Genomic DNA, 24,311 nt, shown 5'->3' on the forward strand with positions numbered 1-24,311 from the left:
GAAAGGGATTTCCAAATCAAAACATTTTTTGAGTGAAATCGACCAAAAGGACATGTCAATAATGATTCGTTTCCCTACCCCACTCATAATAGAGAGAGAGTTGGGAGAGGAAGAAAAGAGAAATGTCCATACTCTGTTTGCCCTCGGTATCGGTTAAAATTTATCTCGATTGAGTAAAAGCAGTTAGCAAAAAAGGAAAAAAAAACATGAACATCTCTCCCGTTAATTGAATCGACTGCCTTCACTTTAAACAACTAGTTACGATGCTCATCCTCACGCTCACGAATAACTTGCCGGCTCAAAATGGAATCAGAGTACTACAGCCAATTCCCTCCAATCTGATCGCCTCGCTCTTCCACAGTCCTCCAGCCTTCCTAGGAATGATTACTCCGCCCACTTAACGATCCATAACTTTTCTTCCCTGGCGGGTTCCATTAGTCCATAATTATCAGATTCTACACTTCCCTGTGCGAGCTCTTCCTTGAAAGGTTCAATTCGGAGAATTAGTCCAAGACGAGATCCCGTCATCTTTCTTTCTAAGGTTGAGTGCATCATAAATTACTAATAAGGGGAAGTCCCACGCTTGGTGATGAAAGAGTTTGTCTTGAGATTGCTGGAGGACAAATGCTGATATCCAAGCATTCCACGAACATGGTGCAAAACACTCTAGGCTAAAAACCTAGTTTCAGTAATTAATTAATTCGCGAAGAATATTCGCGACATGTGGGTAATCACCAAAGAAAGCATTCATTTCGTTAAGTAGCTGCACCCAAGTATTAAGGTTACGACTCAAAAGTTGGGACACGTGAATTGTTGTCGTGTCGGGGATGCGTTTCAGAAGTAATAGAATAGTGTTTCTTTGAATACAAATTCTTGAAGGAAATTTATTTACCCATAAGGTAATTTTAATTTAAATGCGTCGAAAATGATAAAATAAAAATAAGAAACTCATGAATAATAATCAAAGGTTATTGGTTTTCTAAAGGGTCTCCGTTTCTGACCTTCCATGTTTCGATTTGCGTTGTGGGAGGAATTAAACAAAAATAATAGCATTATTTTTAATGTAATAATTTGTATATGGACGTAAAATTGTTAAATATTGTATAAGTATGTCAAAGTATATTGTGTCAAATAAACTTGAAAACAACGTCAAGTGTGACGTTGTACTACCTTAAGTGACACACACACACATGCATAACAGGAACTCACACAAAAGAAAAAAATGACTAATTTCTCAAATATCTCGTTGGTTTTATGCAATTTATACTAATTCAGCCATGTTAAGTGAATTTCGACGCAAGCTATCCAAATGAATACATTGGGATGAAGAGGAATGGAAAACATAAGCTGAATGGAAAGAAAAGCAAACAAAGTGCTATGGTATCATGGAATGGGAAGATATAAGGCTCTCAAAGGAAATTCAAATATTTTGGCAGAAAAGGCCTGAGGATGAGGTAGAGATTTGGTAAATGTTCAGATTTGGATGAAATATGAGGTGGGAGGAAGTTGTGTGTAGATAGTGCCGCATGAAAAAGAATAGAGAGCAAGATCAACTGGCGTAGAAAATACTGTAGGATGTAATGTATTTCCTTCCTCATGGACTACAAGCTTGACGCAATGAAAGGGCATGTACGTCTTGATGACTCCTTGGGCTGGGCTATGATACACATACATACATGCTCCTTATAGGGTCACCCATGTCAGGTAGGTCGAAAGTTGGTAGCCAGACGAAAGATAGTTAGCGCTGCGTCTGCTCCTCAAAACGGTGGCTGCGTCAACCTCTGACCCCACCGTGACGGTGCCACTTACGAAACAATACACACGATGAAAATAGATCAGAGTATCATTAATGACAACTACGTGACTCGGCCATGTGATGTTTCCGTCAATGAGAGAGGCAAGGCATTCGGAGTCATAACCCTGTGAGTCTTTGCAAAGGGGAACCAAAAGTTGCAGCTGAGAAGAAGACGCAGAAGAAGGGATAACCAAAGCTCTGTCGCGACGCTCTGAACGAACTTCATCATTATATATTCAATTCAACAATGAACAAGGTCAGAAAGGTCCCTAACCTCTCTGGATTTGAAAAGTTAAAGTGTACGTTTAAAAAAAATTATAAAATCAAATAGGTTTCCGGAGGATCGAGCTTTAGTTTGCTAGTCAGCCGAGGGGTTGCAAGCATTGCTAAGTGCATCAGACAATTAATTAGTGCGGCATGAATGGGATTAAGGTCAATGTTAACAAAGCAAAAAATATGCAGCTTTCGAGGAAGGGAGAGACTAAGTCAAATATTTAAATACGAGTTGATAAACATCAAGAAGGTGGAAGAATTTACCTCGCTTGCATGTGTTTTGGACCATTAATCGTCTAATCAATAAGAACATAAGAAGAAGAATTGTGCCAGGCAAAGAAGCTTTTACAAAGAGGAGAGAATTGATGATAGGGACGTTGAGTAAGGGTGATAAGAAAAGACTCGTCAAAACTTTCATATGGAGCGTAGTTATGTACGGCGGGGAAACGTGGTTACTGAATCATGATGATAAAAGTAGATTGGAGGCTTTTGAAATGTGGGTGAGGAGAGGGATGGAAAAGGTGAAATGGACAGAAAGGAGAACAAGCGAAGGAGTGCTAGACATGTGGGGAGGAGAGAGGATTGCTGGGAGTTATACAAAGGTGGCAGGAAAAATGGATGCAGAGCGCTTTCATTGCAATGGGATTTTGAAGCAAGCGGAGAAAGAGAATAGGCAAGTTGGATAGAATGAAGGTAAGAAAGAAGCATGCGATATTGAAGAGGGGTTTATTTTTGTTCCAGATGTCAGGTGGTACTTTTTTTAGGCGAGGAAAGGAAATGTATCGCTGTACCGATATATTAGTTGCGGCCATTCAAAATCTACTTCAACAGATACAATAACAATAATATAAATGAATCTATTTTGTGAAATATTTATCATACTTGCGTATTACCTTGGTGCTTCAGGACAATATACACAATAAAGACCTTGCTCCTTACTAAAATATCCTGTTGTACGACTTCTGCTACTCTTGCCTTTCTTTTTTTATGAATACTTTCTATCTTTCTTCAAGCTGTCCAGAACTTATTTAGGTTTCTCTCTCCTAACCTTGAATCCTCAATTCTATTTAAATTTTCAAGTATTGAAAACTATACAAAGGTTCGGTAAAATGGCACTGCAATGACACTTCCACATGTTATTTTATCTTTCACGGCGATGGTTTCAATGAGACGTTTCGTTGGTAATATCATCAGATCAGATGAACTTACTTTGCAAAGAAACCAGTCTTGAAAATATAGTTACTATTGGAAATTGCACCATTATTTCATCTAACTTCCGAAGTATGACAAATTTCCACCAAGTAAAAACCGAGCCTTGTTTCTCATATCTAAATCCTCTCCTCTAAATCTCAATGTATTTTTTCTATCCTCTTTATACGAGGGCTGTCCAGAAAGTAACATCCGTTTGCGTGTCGCAAGGGAAGTAGTGCGGTGGGCCGAATGTTTGCTGTATTGATAGACACACTAGGGCAGTACGCCTCGAGCTGCAATGTTTGAAAGGCAATGTTAACAGTAGCAAGTCAAAATGAACAATAAAATTGATAATTACGCCAAATATAAGAGCCGTTTAGTGATGAGGTTTTTATTGGCAATAAACTTCAAACCTGCTGACATTCATCGGGAAATCTATGCCGTGCACCGGCTAAGTGATGAGAGACAGTATTTTGCGTCAGTGGTGCTGCTAGTTTGGGTGAAGGGGTAAATATCTATAATGCCCCAGAACTGGCCATCCGTCAGTTCATCTATCACAAGGCTAGACCGACCACTGCGGTCCTCGTGGTGAACATTGGTGCGGCCATTTTTTAACTGAATGCACCGCTGTCTCACTCCACCTTCACTCATTATTCCTTCTCCATACTCTTCACAAAGTTTCCTATAAATTTCTATTGGCTTGTGGTATTTTACCAGTAAAAACCCATTCACAGCTCGCACTTCCCAACTCGCGGGATTTTCTATCGCAGTGTATATTTTAACAGTTCGCTGTGAGCAAATTAGAAGAACCAAAGTCTGAACTATACTACAATAGGGTGGGTACTGAGCGTAGGGACGTTTAGACACCAAGATGGTGGCCCTAGCCCGACTCACCGCCACATTAGACCGAAGCTTAAGTTACTTTCTTGACAGCCATCGTATTTTACCGCAACTTTCTCTCTTTTGATACATTAGCAAAAACTTCATATCAGATATTACCTACATTTGAACAAGCAATTTAAAAAAAATTCCTTTCTATACACGTACATCATATTTCAATAAAATAAACACACACCCTATAGATATAAACCAATATTCCTGCCCTACAATACAATTTAATAAACTTTTCTAAAAGATATTACTAAAAATTACGAGAAATAATTCCCTCATAGTCTGATATGAATCTTTCCTTCCTGTTCAGGTCCTCTATCAACAAATTTATCATCCGTATGACATTACTATTATACCGGTTTTCGTTCAGACTACTTTCGGAGCACGAGGACTGTTATCTACCTCCTGTAATTTATTCCCTACGACTGGGAAGTTAAAATTGGCCGTTCTATATACTTCCTATCGTAACTTTAATACTCACGTACACGTCCGAGTACAAACCTTGAATCCTACACTTATCATCCTGTAGGATCCCATCTCATTCATCTCCACCAGGTAAACACTATTTTTCGGTCGGTGGAAGAAAAAGAAGAATATTTCGCTCGAGTAGCTTTCAATTTCTCTGGAACATTAGCGGTGCAAATACGACGCGAAACTTTGGGGAATGATCCCAATAGATAGATAGAGTAGTAAGGAAAAATGGGTTTTGGGAGAAGATAGGAAAGGCGGGCTGCCCCAGGGTGTATGACGTCCTTCCATCCCGCGTGCGGTCCTCTGGAAGAAATCCTGCCGGATTCCCGCGGGATGAAGACCGGTAATCGATAGCGTTTTGTCTCCCATGACGCCGCCTCCCGACTCGGGCGTCTCTCCGATCTGGCTTTGCAGCCTACATCCGTCCCTGCCCCAATTCCCTGTGAGCATTGAACGCAAAGTGCTAACTCCGCCGAAGGATATTTGCGGGGTGGCCATTTGAGCCTTCTACTATAATAAATTCGCACGCTCTCTTCCCCATAAAAATATCTTTTCGCCGAATCCGCATTATTTTTCCGTTTATATTGCCAGATAATCTTTTCATTTTACTTCGCGCGGGAGGGCGGATTGTTTCATCCACCTTTCGACGACCTGTGACGCCATCTTCGACAGACTATATTTTCTCACTCAGACTTAGGTAGATTCGTGATAATCTTGTAGGGAATGAATGTAACAAAAGAAGACCTTTGTATGAATTTTTCAACAATATGAGTATAATAATGTGTACAAGGGGATGACGACAATGATTCCTATTAGAAATAATTATGCTCAATTTAATTTTCTTCATTGGTAATTTTTAGCTGTGGTTTATTCGGTGAACAACATGCTGGAAACCCCAGGAATGGGTAGTAGAAGCCCTCCGAGCCATTAGTCCTGCTCCCGCCAGTAATTTTATTTCTTTCTTTATCCATGCTCTGTTTCTTTTAAATTAGTTCAAAGTTAATTCCTATGAAATTCTTTTCTTTTGTAGCGTCTTCATTTAAAGTCTTCAATAAAATATTGAAAATGAATGTTCGCGCAATCAGTACCTCTTTTTCGTGTCATCACATTCATTAGCCCTCTTTCCCTCCATTCCATTGGCTAATTTAACCAATTTTTTCGTTAGAATTCGATTTTTTAAAACGTTTTCGGCGGATAATTTTTCACTTTGCGAAAAAACACTATCTATACGGTGATAATCCTGTGAATATTATCGCAAGGATGCAATATAGGTGCAAATACTGTGCTAAATATCAGCGAAAACGAAGGAAATTCTGTACAGTGCTTTTAAAATGTGTACAGGGGGGAAAACTAGTTGGAGGAAAAGCTCTCGACAAAAAAGCATTGCCTCCGTGAGCCCTGATTCATCGACGGTCTTAAACGACAGGGAAATTTTGAAATATGTCGTATTATTTTTAAACTTCCGTCCCGCTAATGGAACATGAGAGCATACACATCAATCAATCGACTTTGTTAAGAAAGCAAGGAAATCGGCAGCGAAAACGAGGATAAATTGCCTTGAAATCCACGATATGCCGAAGGGAATGTGGAATGCATAACAAGTTATTGAGACACATGACGTTCACATTGCATTTCATTCAGATGAAAAGGTAACACTTAAAAATGGTGTATAAATTTTGCAAAAAAAACTTTCGTTGGTCACGCACGTCGTAATGTGTTTGGGTGTGAAAGCTGTGACATATTTGTCCGGCGACCCTGCATCTCCGCCGCGCGCTGGTGGGGCGGGTACCAAAGGTGGCGCCAAGTGCTGGTGCACTCGGGCTCCCATTTGTTTCGACGATATCAATCGCAGTCCCTATATACATCCGCTGAACATTTTCATCAATGCGTACACCGTCGGTAAAATCGAGCATTGGACATTAATCGGGAGTAGTTTTCTAGATCGAGGTTTATCCAGTGCGCCACGTTTACAAAAATGAAAGAAAAACCCTAGTCATGAACAAATTTATTTTATTACGCCGTACTGCTTACGGTATTGACAGGTTTACGCTTGCGTTTTCGGCAACAGGATTCTTATACTTTTTCTTTTTTTTTGGCTCGAGAAAAGCAGATAATCGTGTCGCGTGGTAGTAAATCGAGGGATGCAAATCGCTGCCTCGTCCCTGTTTCATTCTTTTCGTCGCTCATTTGTTTGCGTTGCTTTGCTTTGGTTCGTTTTGTTCACCGCTGTTTTGCAGCGTGGAGGAAATTAGCCCGTGGGAATTCAGTGAGAAACAAATCCGTTGTGATTGGTAGGTATCGATTTATTTTTCACGCGTTAAGTGTACTACACAGTTACATGTCCCATAATTTTGGACTATTCGCGTTCAGCGCTCGCCAGAGGACGTGATGTAGGAGGAAGAGGCCATTAATTCTCACCGAAATTTGGAAGGCACTAAAACCACATAAATGATGTGAATAACTATTTTACTTTGTTTACAGTGTTCGTAGTTGTTGATCATATTTCGTATCTCTTCGATAAGCGGCAAAAGGAGTCAATCTATTTTGATTTGATTTCTAAATATGTAATACCTTACTGGGCATGAAGACTAGCATAATTTTAATTATAGATTTTATTAATATTATTTTATGAGGAATATTGTTCAAAGAAATGCCAAATTCAATTTGTTGAAGCAGTATCCAAAAGGTAATGTCAAATTTAACTTTATCCGAACAATACAATAATATGAAATTTGGAAACCTTATTTCCTGCATCAAAATCTCAGGTCACTGCATTTAAACGCTAATAGAGTTCAGAGCACGAAATATTTTTTGCCGATCTCAAGCTGGGAAAATTGGGGGAACGTGCACGATTTTCCTCTTAATCAAGGTTTGCTGGAAAATGATAAAATTTATCCCATTGCTGCCTTTCGCCGATGCGATTTTGTGCGGTTCGAGCGCTGATTTGAAGGCAGCGGCCTAATTCCGATTCAACCCTGGAGGTCACGAACCGAGGCTCCCCAAAATCGCGGACCGTGTTGCATTACGATCCATTCAATGCGTCCCTTGAGCTCCTGCTCTTTCAACATTTTCATCACAACTTATTCTTAATTTCTGACATTATTTCCCCCGTGAATATAGCGGCTGTTGTGTTCCTCCTATAGCCCATTCTGGATTTATGGCCGGTGGTGAATACGGAATAAAAAACGTTTAACCAACAAAAGCGAGGTTGGCGGGAGAAAAATCTTCGCCTGGTCGATAACGTGGGTCATTGAATATTACCAAATTAGCCTATGTCTGCGTTGACCAATAGTTCACGTTATCACCAGGGCCCCGCGAGGATAAAATGCATTGATCGGTGGAGTGGGATTGGGAGACCCCGAGTTGGGTCAGGCATTCATCCGGTGGCCTGTACAACTAGTTTTTAATCCTGTGGTATGCCGCAAGAATTGTGGTGGAAATAATGCTTTCAAATTTTCCTGGCGCAATTATTTAGTATTAGTGAGCTCAAAAGAGGATCACGGGTCAAATAGACTATCCTCGCGAGGCTATAATATACTCTCCGCCGCACCGCGGCACTGCTTTACCTGCAATTAGCACCACGCTTCTCCGCGGTAAATTCCCCAAACACGAAATAAATGAATGCAAAGCACCAATATTTTCATTTCAAATAAAGCTCTTAGGAACTCAAATGTTTCTTGTTATCTCAATCAATCGAATCTCTGTTTCCTCATGCTTCATATTTTCAAGTTGAGAGTTTATTTAAATTGAATACGCTTGTCTGTCTTCGTCATCTATAACAAATTGCATAAATGAAGGTTGGTGAAACGAGCGCGAGGGTTTGGAGACATAATACTGGAGGGAAACTGCCATGCCTTGGCATCTCCCGTAGATATTTGAATTCTAGAGCTCGCAAACTGAAGAAGATTGGCTAATAGTGCCCAAGTCAGTGTTAATTGACACGGCTATTCAATAATGCACAAGTAGACAGAAGTCAGTCCTAAAAATACGCATATTTAAGAACAAATTCTACATAGCTCAATGCAAAACTTCTTCTCACGTAAAATTTTGTAGTTTTATGAAAACTATAAAATTTTAAAATCGCAAGGATGGCGATGCATGGCATCTAATTTATATTTTGACAGTGATTAATAGAAGTATTTGTAACAGAAAATCATTTCCTTTGTAATCTATTGTCGTCAGTTTGCGGTGCACAAAAGGCCTTCCCCTTGCAAAGAGCTTTTGTTTATGAGCACCTGCGGGTTGAAGTATACTTTGTGGAGAGGGTGACAAACACTAACCAAAGTTTTCCATTATTCATCAACTTGAATTATACCCTACTCCTTTTACGGTGGCATTTTCATCTACCACATAGTAAATTGAAAGGCTATTAAAATGAGTCGCAGTGATCACTGAAATTGACGAAAGTACCGAAAATATAAATCATTGGCCCTCATCGTCCCTGCTTCACATTATTAATGAATTTTTGTTTCAACGAATTATCACACTAGAAAGGAAATCAACTTTAAATTAGGCCAACAAAAAATCCTAGTCAAGGCGAACGATTTTTACACTCTGAAATTGTTGCATTTAATTGACAACAAACTTAACTAATGAATTAAAGATATAGTTTGATTATTACTAAACCAGTACTGAGAGTCAATTTTTAAATAGTATGAAACCACTGAGTTTGCTTCAGCAATTGAAATCATAGCCAATTCTCATAGCTCTTGGATGCTAAAAACTAGCTGGCAGTTGCATTTAATTATGGGTTTAAAATACTGAAAGTCATTTGAAAGCATGGAAAATATTTTTGCTCATTTTATGCATGAACATAGCTCAGCTTTCTGATAGATCGGTGAACAATATTTCTGGGTCAAATTTAATGCTAAAATATTCTCTCTTCCCTGGCATCTATTGCCTCTGCGGCTCCTACGATAATCGAGCCCTGAGGGGGTAATGGGTCGATCGAGTTCGAATTTCGCTTCAGGCATCCGACGATGCCTATCCGAGCGAATGATTGTGCATGTCCAACGGAGTACCGAAAGCATGTTATTTCCTCCGAAAGCTGGCGGCTCAGGACCCTTCCCGCAACTCCCGGAATGAAGTCCACTGGGGATTTTGCATCCCGTCCGCCTGCTCCGCGTCCGACTGGGAGGCCCACCTCAACTACGTCCTCAACCACATCGCCCCCATGCTGGAAATCCACGCCGTGGCCACAGTGGAGGAAAAGATGTGCCAAGTCCACGAACCCTTCGAGCTCACCGTTGGAGGATTCATACTTGGGTGAGAAAAGAGTGGTGGCCCATACTGGGAATACTGGCCCATACTGGCAATGGGTCAGAGACTCCCCAAATTAACCACCAAAAACACTTTCAATCATTGATGATTGACCAATAAATATATGCAAGTATATTTGTATATTTATTTCTATATCAATGGATTATATACATATTTATATGTATATATATTCCATTATATATATATATACTTATATATACTATATTATACTTATATATATACATATATGTATTTATATATATACATATGATATATATAATGTGGATTATTTATATATATATATATATATATATATATATATATATATATATATATATAGATATAAACATATATATAATCCATTGATAAAGAAATAAATGTACAAATATATTTGTATATATTTATACATACAAGAATTTGTATATTTATTTTATATAAATGAAGTTATATATATATATATATATATATATATATATATATATATATATATATATATATATATATATATATATATATAATATATATTTTTTAAAGATTTCTATATGAAATTGAACCAATTATTCAACTTGTATATGTATTATCGATGGTGTTCGATAAGTACTTTTACCTATGCATAAGATTTAATAGAAATCTGAATTAACCAATATGATTACTCTTTTCGTTCGTTAAATGATTCATATAGCCGAAGTTGTGCTCAGGTAGAAATAGATTTTTAAATTCATGTTAATTTCTTTTATTATTTCCTTTTTCTAGGCTGGTGTTTGGATTTTTCCTTATGGTTGTGTCAGCTTGCACACTCTATGATGTATATCCGTACCTGACAGGAATTCCTAGGGATATCAAAAGACCCAGTAAGTAATTCAATATTCTTCTCATTCATCGTATCCCAATCATTCTAATGCATGTTCGGTACAATTGTTTTTCGATTGGAAGCTCCTGATACTCAAATTTTGATTTCAATGTAATAATTTCTGTTCCGTAAATTGTATAGTTTTCTTCGGATATTCAAAAACTACCGGTATGATGCAAAGTAAAGGTTAATTTTCATATGCTCACATTTACATTCACACATATTTCTCCGATAATTCTTTGATAAAAACTCATCTATTCAAGGTAAAAGTTCTAGAATTCTGAATCATTTCAGTCTTATTGATAACTAGTACCTATGGACTGTAATGTGGGTTAATCTCTGCCAAAAGGTAATCGTAAGGAAAAGCACTGTGATTCTGAGGAGCCTGATTTAATTTGGTAACTTATTAAACGATTTACTTGCCATATATCTGTTAGCAATACCACAGCACTGTGGTGACCGATGACAAATGCAAATCGCCAATGCCAACTGCCACGTTCATTAATTAAATACACTCCGGATTAAAATAAGCAGCACACAAGGTGATTGCCACGGCATTTGCACGGGGCAAAAGCAAACGGGGTAAATTTCGATGATGCCTTGAATGCATTAACGAGGTCTTACGACAACTATCCATCCTTCTCCACAGAGTTGATACACAAGCTGATCCACTGCTTCTCCGCGAGCGCCAACATCGAGAAGTTATTGACCTACAAGGAGTCATCAGACGGATTGGAGTGCATTCACGGCCTCAAGATGATGTCACTTTGCCTCATCATAATGGGACACCGCCTCATGTTCAACCTGGGATCACCGCTCACGAACCCGGAGTTCATCGAAAGCGTACGTGGGCTCAATTATTCCGACCGACACGAGGAACGAATACGCTCGGTACTCGAGCAAACCTTGCTAGAATTCGACTCCGTTTAATCGCAACCAATTTACGCAAGGCACGGAGGTCTCCCGTGAATTCTCCTCTACACCCGCCCAGTATCCGCCTTTATCTCTCCTTCCTTCCGTCTCCTCACCCCTCTCTCTCTCGGCAATGGGGACTCGTAAAACATCACTCATGATCTCGAGAAGTGCTCCGTGGCATTAATTTCCCGCAACTTCCCTTTTAGTGCCACTGCAGCTAAGTTCTTCCGCGACTCCGCATCCATCAAGCTGGTGGCTGGCGGCTGGCTAGGTGGGTGGGGTGGTACTGAGTACTAGCTTCGTCAAATTTTCGTTCCCGGAGTACCACGATACCCGGATTATTTGGCTCACGCGTGGAAATTAAAAGCCGTCGCGTTAAGCCTTGCGCCCGATTAATCAAATAGCATTGTATGCGAAACCAAAGCCGAGGGAAAGACGATGTGCGGCGACGCTCGAGTTTGATTTTGGGTAATGAAGTGTTTCCTCCTCTTAAGATGATGTGACTGAACTTAACCTAATTATATCAAGACAAACGAAATTGTTTTCTGACAGGAATTCTTTGATATGTACATTGCCCAGGGACATTCCATTTTACGAAATAAATTTTCCAAACATTCGTGCGGGGTTCATTTACACTAGAGGATGCCAATTTTTTCGTTTAGATGATGTTCATGCACAGAAATTTATAAGCCGAGAAATAAATTACTCATAACCACTTCTTGGTTAGATATTTTATGACATCAGAGGGGGCAATAATAAAGAAAAGAACCTGAAGGAAAAATATGCAAAACAAATTTTATTCAGAGCATAAACTTGGATTCATAAAAATAACATAAACTTTAATTATTGCAAATCTTAGAATTGAATTGTAATCATCGGATGATTTCTAGGAATATTTTGTTAATTGGGTCGTGTAACGATTGATTATAATTTCATCGTAACATCCGTTAAATGATTAATGTGAATTTCTCTATTTAAAATATATTTTTAAATTTGTTTTTTGTATCTAATTAATCTTTTGAGTCCCACTGAGCTTCAATAAAGATTTCAACTATCATTATTCTTAATTGCACATACTTCTTTTTTGAAGTGGTATTTTGGGAGTGAGAATAAATATTCTTTCGCTGAACGAGATTTTCATAAAAATGTGACCAACCCTGCTGATCCACATTATTTGATTTTTATTTAATTTAAACGTGGGAGGAGTATTGTATCCATAAAAAAATCGACCGAGTGATTTCAATGGTAATGCATGTTTTGCGGTCCTCTGAACACGTTTTGGCCATTTCCCCGATGATGTCCATCTGTGGGCGTACATGCATGTAACAGTATATACGCAATGAAATTGAGAATTTGTGGGCCCGATAGCTAAAATATCATTAATTCGAGTCCGAGTTATTCCAGTAATTACTTATACAACATTTTAATTAAAAGCAGGCAATTTCATTCTGACAAAAATGGTAATCAAACTTGGTCCACCGAAAACAAAACTGACGTTATACTATTTAAGCGATTCCATCGGTTAAAATCACAAAAGTTGCCAACACATTTAACCAGAAAAATGCAATTAGTGTGCTTGTATACAACGTTTTTGTTACAAAATTTCGTCAAGACAAATCAACTTCTTTTCAACAAATGTACTCTTTATTCGGGTGAAGTTTGAGGAGAGTATTTTTCATTCAAATTATATTACTTGCAAGTAATGACTGGGAACAATAATTAAAACATGCTCCTGTAAACGGGAAATATTAAATTTTACAAGAGCAACCAGCGACTATATCTAGTCATTCATATGACTAGTATTTATAGATAGAGTAGACATTTATGAAATATAGAAAAACTAAAAATTAAACTTTGTACATTAAGCTATAATTAGTTATAGGCCAGTTCAGTTCTGCAGTTCCTGGTTCCTCTTGTTGAACTTATTTCAGTTCTTGAGAATAGAAATGAAGCTAAGTCGATCTTTTAAGTAACCCTAGACTGGCAAAACTATGGCACGCGTGCGCAAAGTGGGGATTCCACGGTGTGTTTATTTTACAATGCCAAAAAAGTAGCAAAAATTTATATGGTTAATTTGCAGATGGAAGACAAAGAAAACGCCGTATAAGTCAGTAGCCTCTGCCATCGGAACAATACCGTTTACTTTGAGTTATCAAACATTTTCTGCGCCTTATACTTTGTTTCCGTTTTCGTCATTGCACGCTAAACGATGTTCTCATATGCCATATATGTGTGTCAGAGCAAGACTAGTAGACTGTGTGCATCAGCTAGATGATTTCCACCATTTTGATATTTTCACTAGAATGCTATCTTACGTCAGTATAAATTCGTTTTGTTTACGTATGACGTGAGAGTTTCCTTTAGGAATAATATTTCTCTGACTTGAGGCGAATCAACAAAATTAATTGAAAATATTAACTTCATCCTCCAACTAAAGGCAATTGCATATCCCAAGAATTAAGAAGTTTGAATAAATTATAAAGAGATTTTCTATGATATTTAATTCACGTAATTAACCTTTGCTATAAGATCTGATAAAATATCTTAAACTTCAAAACAAATAGTTGTGAACTCCATTTTAAAATTATTGTTTTTTGTTATAAAAACATCCTAGACCTATTATATACATGAAAAACTGATACCTCTATCTCACTCGATGGGTTGGCCCGCAAGCGAAGTGTATTGTCTTATCAGACTTAGTTTTATTATATAAACTTTGGCACTGAATCGGCATAAGGTTCACCACCCCTCCCCGAGACCCTTAAAAATACGTCACATACGAGCCTTAATCATAACTGAATTAAATTATTAATGAAAACCATTATAATCGCAAAGCCTTGTTTATAATTGAAGAGAACTATTTCAATGAAAAAGGACACCAGCCCTTTAAAAATAATCTAGCAGCATAAGAAAATGCAAGCATTAATATTTGGAAATGCAATGTGAGCTTTTATTTTAGCAAGTGGCGTTATCAGGACAATTAGTGTTAACTGTCGAATACTATAATTTGGAGCAAAAATATTCTATAATTACAATCGGAAATGACTTATAAATTTCCCTGAGCACAATTATAAAAAAATAAATGAATTGAAATTGCAATGGGACAAAAGGAAGATCTCATATTTTATACTCAGCGATATATTCTATATTAATGATATAAGGGCAATACTATGGTTATAGAGTTCATTCATTAAAGTGTTCTTTACCATATTTATATTTTTATGGTGATAAAATACGTTCGCAAAAGAAAAAAATGAATATTTTTTTAAAACATCAAAAAATGGATTTCGCAATTAAGTGTAAGGTAGTGTGGTGGCCGTATTACACTTTAAAACTTCTATGGTGAAATAGGTGCAAGAGTGACTATTTTAATTATAACATTTTGAAGAGGCTTGAGTCATGTTACAGTTGCAGGCAGCTATGTGGGTCCTGACTACCTTCATACTTTACAGCATTTCGAAATTAAATGGATTAATCCGTAATAATGTTCACGGGTAACTTCGAAAATTCATATATTTATATTTTTGGGTGCTATTCCCACATACATTTTATAAAATGGAAAATATTGAATTCTCTTGATTGAGAGTACTATAAAATATTTCCTAACTTTATTTTTTTTCCCATTTAGTTCTACAGGAAAGTTACGGCAATGATCCTTCTGAATGGACCAATAGTTGTGGATACCTTCTTTGCGATAAGCGGATTTTTGGTGTGCTACTTAATGATTCAAGAGTATGAGAAGAAGAAACGGATCAACATATTCATGTTATACGTCCACCGCTATGTCAGGTGAGGGAAATAATGATTACAATTCTCATTGCGTATGGTATGTAAACACGTGTACAGGTTTTCAAGGGATTGTACATATAGTACTTTGGGTCTCATTAGCGGATATTCTCCAAGCCTAAGTTAACTGCTTAATCTAGCATTCTGAATAGAGACTGAAATTTTAATATTATTTCATTGGGAATAAAATGATTTCGGTAATTAATTTAGATTTTTTGAAAGACTGAACGCTAACATTGAATCTAAACAAATATTATATTATATTAATACTAGTTCAACCTTGCATTTTTAGCATCTTCGAAACAAAGTAATGGATTAAAAGAGAAAAGGGAGAAAAAGCTCCAATTCTAAATCTAAACTCTGTGAATGACCATGGTTTCGCCCCCGTGTATCATCATCAGTTATGAATGAAGACAATATTTGACGCAATCTGGTTTTCTCACCAAGGGTAGTTTAATGTAAACAAACGTTTAAAACTAATAATGACTTTTCCGACCGCGGTGAGGTCATATTCGGGTCAAAATTAGTCTGGCGTGTATTCATCCCCTGTCACACACCCTAGCAGTGGCTTGCAGGGTATTAGAATAAATAAAACATAAATTCCTAAGTATTTAATTACTTGTAAATAAATCACGATGTCATCAAATACTTATTCTTTTACTTTTACGTCAAATAAAGAAAGACATTAGCCATTGACAATTCTTTCAAGTCATTAGAGGTTTTCCTTACATTCAAACGCCTCCTATTTTTGGCAAACTATACACACCAGAAAGGTTAAACTTTTATAGGCTCTTTTTCTTCTTTTGCCTGTTTAATGACGCCATTTCAAGTACTGAATACGTTCTAGTGGGAGCTAGATAAACCATTACAATATATGGTGCTGTTATTTATATTTTCTATTTGTAAAAGTGCCCGCACTTGTCTAAGCCTCACCAAATCCATCTACTTCTAGTCTTGAGAAAAAATTGGACTTTATTAGAACTTGGACGACACTTGTAATCAGTCGATGAATCAAAGACCGTTGGTCTTCCTTCTGAGGCACTTCCTTCTATTTTTATTTCTATCATGCTTTAAAAAAATTGATTATATCTCAATTTAAGTTCAGTACCTCCGGCAATACCAATGTGTTTTCTCTTTAGTGTTTACATTGCCTTCTGCTCTTTTCTTCTGTAGACATATTCGGTTCTCACAAATAGGTACAAATAGAACCCTCTCATTTTCCAATGCCTATGATATTTTGTGTAGAGCTAAATAAGTACATTGTGATCATAGAAATATATAAAGAAAAATCACCAGGAAACACAATCTATTCTACCGTTAATTCAGAACTTCCAGTAGAATTGAATATTTTAATTCAAGCTAAACTTCATGACATTAGCTGCTGTTAACTTTCCTAGTAGTTTTCACATTTTTTTCTAAATTTCTCAGGCTAACTCCTGTCTACATGGTTGTGCTGGCATTTTACACTACTCTACTCGTTAAGTTTGGCTCCGGCCCGCTCTGGCAGCAGAAAGTGGGCTTGGAAGCTGAGAGGTGCTCTGAGAGCTGGTGGACCAACGTACTGTACATCAATAACTATGTCACCCCTGAAAAAATGGTAAGTGAGGTCGAATTTAACGAAGATCGACGGTCTTTCCAATGGTCTCCCCACCGTTTCAATAAAAAATATATATCCTCCGGCTGATGAACTTGGGGTTCCCGCATCCTGGTCTGAAATAAAGCACCAATTACCTTATTTCACTCATCGAGGAACGAAATTGGGGGTTCGAAAAATGCCCTGTCGAAAGTAAAGGATTATTTGAAATTGAGGTCGATGGGAGGAAGTTCCCAATTTAGCTCTCCCATAGTTCTTCCCAGTGTCTTAACAAACCCTCTCACTCGCCATTATGGTCCGTCTGCAGATGTAGATGTGGGGTGCGGGGGATGAATTCGGACGTCGTCAACAAATGGCGTCGCACACTTCGGGGATGAATACAGTGTTTTCCCCTTCTTCACGGGGGAGAGAGGCGTTCCGATATTCGCGACGTCATGATATTCAACCAGACAGCTAAGTCCTCTATAAAGTATTCTTTAATGCTAAAAAAATTTCCCATTGGTTGGGAGAATGTCATAAGGAGAATACTCGAGATTAAAGTAAAGACGTTGGCAGTTAAGCACGTCTTTTCACAAACGAGTAATATTTGTGTCAGCTGGTGATAATGAACGACGCAGGGTCCGCAGCGCCTAATATAAGAACGGAGTGGATTTCAAGCAATACTCAAAGGAAACTATTTCCTGAAAAGTAGAAAATACCGATCAAATTTAAAAATAATGTATAAACACTCTTTTCGATTCCAATTATTTAAAATAGGAATACGAGCCCTGACTATTAGGTGACGAACTCTTGACATTCTAAATACAGGCCACCGTTGTGAAACGAACGGGAATTTTTTAATGTGTATTCATTGTATTATTGACAAAAAACATCGAAGGTTTTCTCAACAAATAGAGACTTTTAAAATTCTAAATCTATAAGCGCTGGGCTATTATAACTCAGATTGGGTGTTTTTAGGATATGAAAATCAACAAATATGCATGGGGTTGATTTGAGGTTACTTACGGTTAGGTTAAAAAATGGGTTTAAAAATCTCAGTGTACATTTCAATTTTTTGAATTCTCCAGAACCATGTAAGAACATGGAAAGGAGCTAAGAGCTATTCCTATTTTATGTTTTACAATACAGTACTGGGGATGACTTTTTTAACATCTACAAAAACAAATCATTTGTTATAAATTAATTACCTGACTCCAGGGTTGGCTCTATTAAAATGTGTGAAGGAATGTGAAAGCAACCCAAGATCACCAAATGGAGACACCGGTTAACCATAGCGTGACGAAGCGCAACTATTCGGTTATGGGATGGAGGAAGTCAAAGAATAGCGTGGCTTCATTTATGTCGGTGAGGAACGCGGTCGGACAATGTTATCCCTTATCGTTCGTGGAAAAATATCTGTTCTATACAAAATCCCTCTAATGTTATTGACATGACCTCTCCTACCGTAGTACGATGGGGGCAATAACATATTTTCAAAATCAGTGCTAAAGAGACGTCCTTCCAATATATGGAAGTAATTAAATCTGTAATTTAACCTTCGCTTCGTGAGTGATTCCTAACCTAGCTGCTCTAATATTTTGGATACGCTACTAAGTTTATCATATCAACGTTTTAAAAATCTAGCTCCTCTACGCTGCATGCGATCCGATTCGGCAATTAATCCAACTTCGTGAGGATCCCATATACTAGCAGCATATTCTAAATGACTCCTAACCAACGAAAGATAAAATTTCTCATTGACCTTTTCATCAGATTTATCCAGTACTCGTCTAATAAATCTTAATTTTTTGTTGGCTTGTCCTTCCTTATTATATATTACATAGATAACGTAGATCCCTGCAATCCCATAGCATAAGTAATTGATCGTGATATTAGTTAAAAAAATCTCATTATACACATTGGGAGATGGAATTTTCCGTATATTCTATTAAAATATTAGTCCGATTAGGGTTTTCCGGATATTTCAGATAGAGTCCAAAAGGGTAAAATAAATATATGCTATTTAAGGTATTGCGAAGGAAAGCGTCTTAAGTACGTGTTCAACGAACGCATTACAAGCCACAGTAATCACCGCGTGGGTTGGTTTTAATATGTGAGGGAAGAGCTCACCTTGGTGCTATATTCTAAACTTATTATTATAAACATATTACCGTCCATGGGTAGGTTTTTGATGGAATCGGGAAGTACACTCCATTGTAGTCGTAAGCCATGACTAATATGGCACGAAAAATTCTTCAATCCCATACTAAAGTCAGCGTACTAAAGTCAGATATTGTGGTAGGTGGACTACTTTTCCAGTTTGGGTAGGTGGATTTTCCTGTGCGGTTCCACGTGAATATCTGGTACCTGATGAATCAAAAATCTAGGAAAGAGTTTCAGGTCCTTCCAAGGTCATATGGAATCGAAATCGGGACTTCTGGTAAGTAGGCTACTGCCTACCAACGAGGTAACTCGTCATGAACATCTCAATACTGTGCCTAATGTTTCGGATACTGAGTACTGAGGTAATCGTGATCACATCTCATCTACTAACTTTTACTGATTTGCTATAAGGCTTAATTTAAAGGTATTAGAATAAAGGACTCTATTTTCATCTTTATGACTCGGAGATACTTTCAAACTACTCATGCAGTTTTGACTATTTGGTTCAGGTCTTTTACTGCTACTATAAATTGCGATTTGAAGATACTAGACGTTCATCCGGTCCCAATTAAAGCACGTACCAAACTGTTTTCGTTATGAATTTCATAAATTAACATTTCCTTTGCAATCGCAACGCATTACTATTTCCTCGCATTCGTAATCAAGTATATAAACTCGAGAAGTTTGTTTAAATTCCGGGTCCATCGAGGGTCAGAGTTCATCGGCTGGTTGAAAAACTCGAGTCCTGAGGACTTCCTTGAGGAGACGGAAAAAGAAGGTTTTGCGTTGGAAATTTAATGAAAGAGCACAACGAAGTTAACTAACTTTCGAGTGGAGATGATGAAAACCCTGCAGGAGAGAAGGGGGCATGAGAGGGTGAGGGTATGGGAGGGTGACGAGGGAGGGAGCGAGTCTGTTTCGTCGCCACTTTTTCATGTCATTTTGTATTTTTTTTATTCCTCTTCTTTCCCTTTTTCTCTTCGCAAGAATGAAGCAAGCAGTTCCCCTGCTCCCCCCTCGATATCTTTGCCATTCAATCAGGAAATGACCTCGCGAAGTCACTCTGCATTCCGGATTCGGTGAAAATATTTTTCACGATAACGAGAATCAAGACATCCCCCGTTTTTCCTGGAGGAGGGACGTAGAGGGTGTGGGGAAAGGGGGAAAGGTCGGGGGGGGGGGGTCGGAGGTAGTGTGGGGTGGGGAAGTTGAAGGGAATGGGGAGGGGGATTGGGGTGGCTGCAGGAAGTTTTCCCTCTTTCCAACTCCCTCCACCTCTGCGTCGCCATCTTGCTCCCCCGTGAATTTCTTTCTCAAGTTTTCCTTTGGGCGTACACTGACCATTTGCATAATGCGCGTTTTAGTGGGACTGTGATGATATATCTCCATCACTTACAGATACAAATTACCCCTACAAGCCGTTAGAAAGTGTATTTACCAAGGGATTAACCGTGTTCTTAGGTGTAAAAAGTAGGGGGGAAAGGACTTAATGGGAAATGGGAAGTTGACATGACACATAAGTGTGTCTACGCATGTTTATAATTTAATTTATTTTGAGTTCGTCCGTTGTTTTTTTCGCGATAGTTCAACGGGAGGATATCGGTGATCTATCTCAAGTTAACTAATCAGTATACCGTGGCATCGTAGTTCAATGTAAAGAGAGCTGATCTACTAACCGGATGACCCAAGTTTGATTCCCGGTTTCGCTTCTGGACACCCTCTGCACCGCACAAGCTGTTTGATACTTGGAGTACCAGATTTTCCTGAAAAACTATATGTTGGGCAGGGAAAAAACTAGTCCACATACCCTGATACGTGAATTCCAAACGCCGTATTGGGCGTGAAGTTGAATTATACCTTAACTTATTGAACTAATTTTTGGGGTTAGATACTGTGGTTTATACTAAGCAGAAGTCTCGTGCTTAAAGTTTTAAGTTATCGTCTGGGTTAAAATAAGTAATAATAAGTCATTGCCTGTGTTCTGTCACTGTTCGTGTCTTTCTATTCCCTAAAATTTTCGGTTATTAATATAAAATGTAAGTGCTTACAAATGTCGATACTTAATTTTCAAGCATAGAAGCAATCAACATAGGGAATTCAAAAAGTCATTGATTGGATGATTGGAGCAACGAAGTTTTAAAAACAGTGTTTCTCAACCTCAGTCTGAAAAGAAATGGGGAATTATTTTCAACTCTGATACTTTGTTGATGGACCATGAGATTTTAATAGTAATAATAAGTCCGCAATTAAATAGTAATAACAAGTCCGCGATTTAATAGTAATAATAAATCCTGAATTCATTACTTTTCGTCAAGAAAAATAATCAATTTAGAGTAAATATTTGAGAGACCGGAGTTAATTATACTGTTGTGGTACTATTTCAAATCAAGATAAATGCTATTCGGTTTTAGGCATGTAAAATTATTTTTAATGCACCGGATGCAAGAGATCTGCCATCGTTTAATTGAATTGTCCTTGTCAAAATGTGGGAAATTATTATCCTCAACCGTAGTTTTCCTAACTATCGTATTTTCCCGGAGAAAATGAATATTTTGCAGGTATTGGAAGAGCAACTTTTGAGTTTATTTGTAAATAAACGACAGATCACCGACGCGCTTTATTATAATAGGCATACGTATCTTCATCATTGACAGGTGTAGGATTTTATAAAGAGTGGCTTAGAGTGTTAGCGTGTGAATGTCAGGAGAGATTACACACAAATAAGCATTGAATGGAAGAGTCTTGTAATTTACTGCTCTTGACAGATCGCTCAAGCGCATCTAACTGTCACTTGGACACGTTTCGACAGCTATGGAGGTTGCGGAGGGTGTTGATTACCAACATATATATGAGGTTTAGAAACGTATGTAAATACAAACAGATTTTCATGAAAAATAAGGTTCAAACTATATAAAAAGATGTAATCATTTTCATGAAATTTTGAAAACTTTGTGATATTTCGAACCCATTTTCCTTTGAAAGTTAGAGTTTTACCAAATAACTCCCACTTCAGCTGATCCCTGGCTAACCGCTGGCGTACATACGCAAACAGTTTAACCTTTCGCGTGTTTGTCATTCGCGCACAACATCACACATACACACTTTTGCTTTCGCATGTTTGTAATCCTCGCACAACAGCCGCGCCCAACAAGATATACCTTCGGTCTCGAGAGAGACGTTTGCATATACCTATGTTCACAGAAATGTTAGAAACCAATTCTATTACAATATTTCACTTACAAAAATAACTTACTAAGTAATTGCATTCATTGAAATTATAATTCAACGATGCATATTAAATATTAATTATCATTTTCTTTTTTGTAATTAATTACAATAGTTTATTGTTCGTTCTTTTGAAAAGGTAAGGTCTTAGCAAACCAAATAAGTTAATAAAACTATAATACCGCAATTAATTATTTCATATAGGTCGGTACTGAAGGTAGAAAAGCAGAAAAAATACCAGCATTGTTACACTACCTAACATTCCATAGCCCTCTGGCCAAACGGACGTAACTGTCAACTTGTAATCGATTTCAAGAATATTGGTAACGAGAGGTCTATAAATAGAGATATGGTTTTATATGACCCCTCAACACTGAGACAAATTGTGATAAGCATTCTTTTTACCCAAACTTACATCATTATAAAAATAAAAGATATTATTATTTTTCACGCATTTCCGAAGGCGAACGAATCTGTCAAGAAAAATGTATTCTGTCAAATGCATCATTCCATGCTTATTGATATCATTATTTAAAACCAAAAACTATAAAACTTAAATTGAGGTAACATTTCAGCTTATTACATTTTTATCGGCATCTATATTAAAGATACTTTTTATAATTTCAACAATCATTTGTATGATTTCTTATTTATATACACTAACTTTATGATATCCTAAAAAAAATTTGGCCAAATAGTAAGAATTAGTTTGTTTATGAAAATCTGGGTGTAATACTTTGAAAACTTGAATTGAATGTTAGATATGAAACAAACTGCTAGGAAGTACAAAATTTTACACCGGGAAAAACATTAGCGGATTGATAGATATATAATCTAATGCTAACGAAGGTAAACTGGTATCAGGTAGAAACGTGAGAGGTACAAGTGTGAGACCACAAATTAGACTTCAGGAAAACTTGCATTATGTTTTCGCATTTTATTTTCCGGTTATTTTTTTAAATTTCTTCCACAGAAAAATTATGGAATTAGAAATTAATAAAATTAGCGTTAAAACACTTATTTCGACATTTTGATTGACCTTTGATACCCTAAATTGACCCAATTTTCACGGACGGCTCTTCTTCGGTAATAACCATAGATTCCATGAGTTCAAGGCATCGTCAATAGCCCGAAAAGCAATTTCCTGCGGCAATTACCGACGAAATAATTATCTAATATTGGAAACATCCTTTGATAAACCAATTCATCGCAGGAAGACTAAACGATCTATACTAGTTTTAGGTATATCGCAACTCGGGGATTGATACAGTATCTCCTCAGTACTTCTCCATGCACGAACCCAAATGTCCTAATGTACCTATTATTGTGATCTGTACTTGTTTTAAAAATGAATTTATGAAATTCACCGATGAAGTCGTTTCCATAAATAAGCGTAATATTTGTCTCGGTCATCGTTACATTAATGAAACTCATGCGAGAATGAACATACTGCCACTATTTGTTCAATTATACTCGTACAAAATAAAATAATGAACCCAGTTAATAGCGTTAATTGAGCCCAATTATGATAGTTGTTTTGGACATTATTTATTTATAGCTTCCATAATTAGCTGTGAGGCAGCTAACGAATTATTTATGTTATTACCATCTAATTTAATTTTATATAATGCTGATACTTCCAAATTACAATATCGTTGGCTAAATGTATTACGACTGTCGTGGGATGAAATGGAATCGAGACTAACTAGTTCAAAGCAACATAGTTCAAACACTGTGCGAGGGCTAGGATAAAATAGTACTTCAATGGCGTTGACTATATTTATGGTGCTTACGTAAATTTATGCTTACATTTTATTGCAAAACTATTGGGGAAGTATATTTTTAAAACGAATCGGACCGGCGTTAATGAAAGAGGAAAAATTGCTATTATTTTGATTCGAGTGCGACAATGTAAGAAG

At 37.3% G+C, this 24,311-nt stretch overlaps 1 protein-coding gene across 1 annotated transcript in view; it reads left to right on the plus strand.

Moving 5' to 3' along the window:
• The window catches only part of LOC139697978 (nose resistant to fluoxetine protein 6-like), a 107,877-nt gene that overhangs the window by 18,827 nt on the left and 64,739 nt on the right, over positions 1–24,311 (plus strand). Inside the window, exons 3-7 of the mRNA XM_071596832.1 lie at positions 9,669–9,886; positions 10,634–10,731; positions 11,380–11,573; positions 15,274–15,434; positions 16,860–17,028. Coding sequence (XP_071452933.1) covers positions 9,669–9,886; positions 10,634–10,731; positions 11,380–11,573; positions 15,274–15,434; positions 16,860–17,028 — 840 coding nt within the window. The remainder of the gene's footprint in view (positions 1–9,668; positions 9,887–10,633; positions 10,732–11,379; positions 11,574–15,273; positions 15,435–16,859; positions 17,029–24,311) is intronic.

Source organism: Hetaerina americana, unplaced genomic scaffold, assembly GCF_022747635.1.
Source record: "Hetaerina americana unplaced genomic scaffold, ioHetAmer1.1.p SCAF_8, whole genome shotgun sequence".
In the NCBI taxonomy this organism is placed as follows: Eukaryota; Metazoa; Arthropoda; class Insecta; order Odonata; family Calopterygidae; genus Hetaerina; species Hetaerina americana.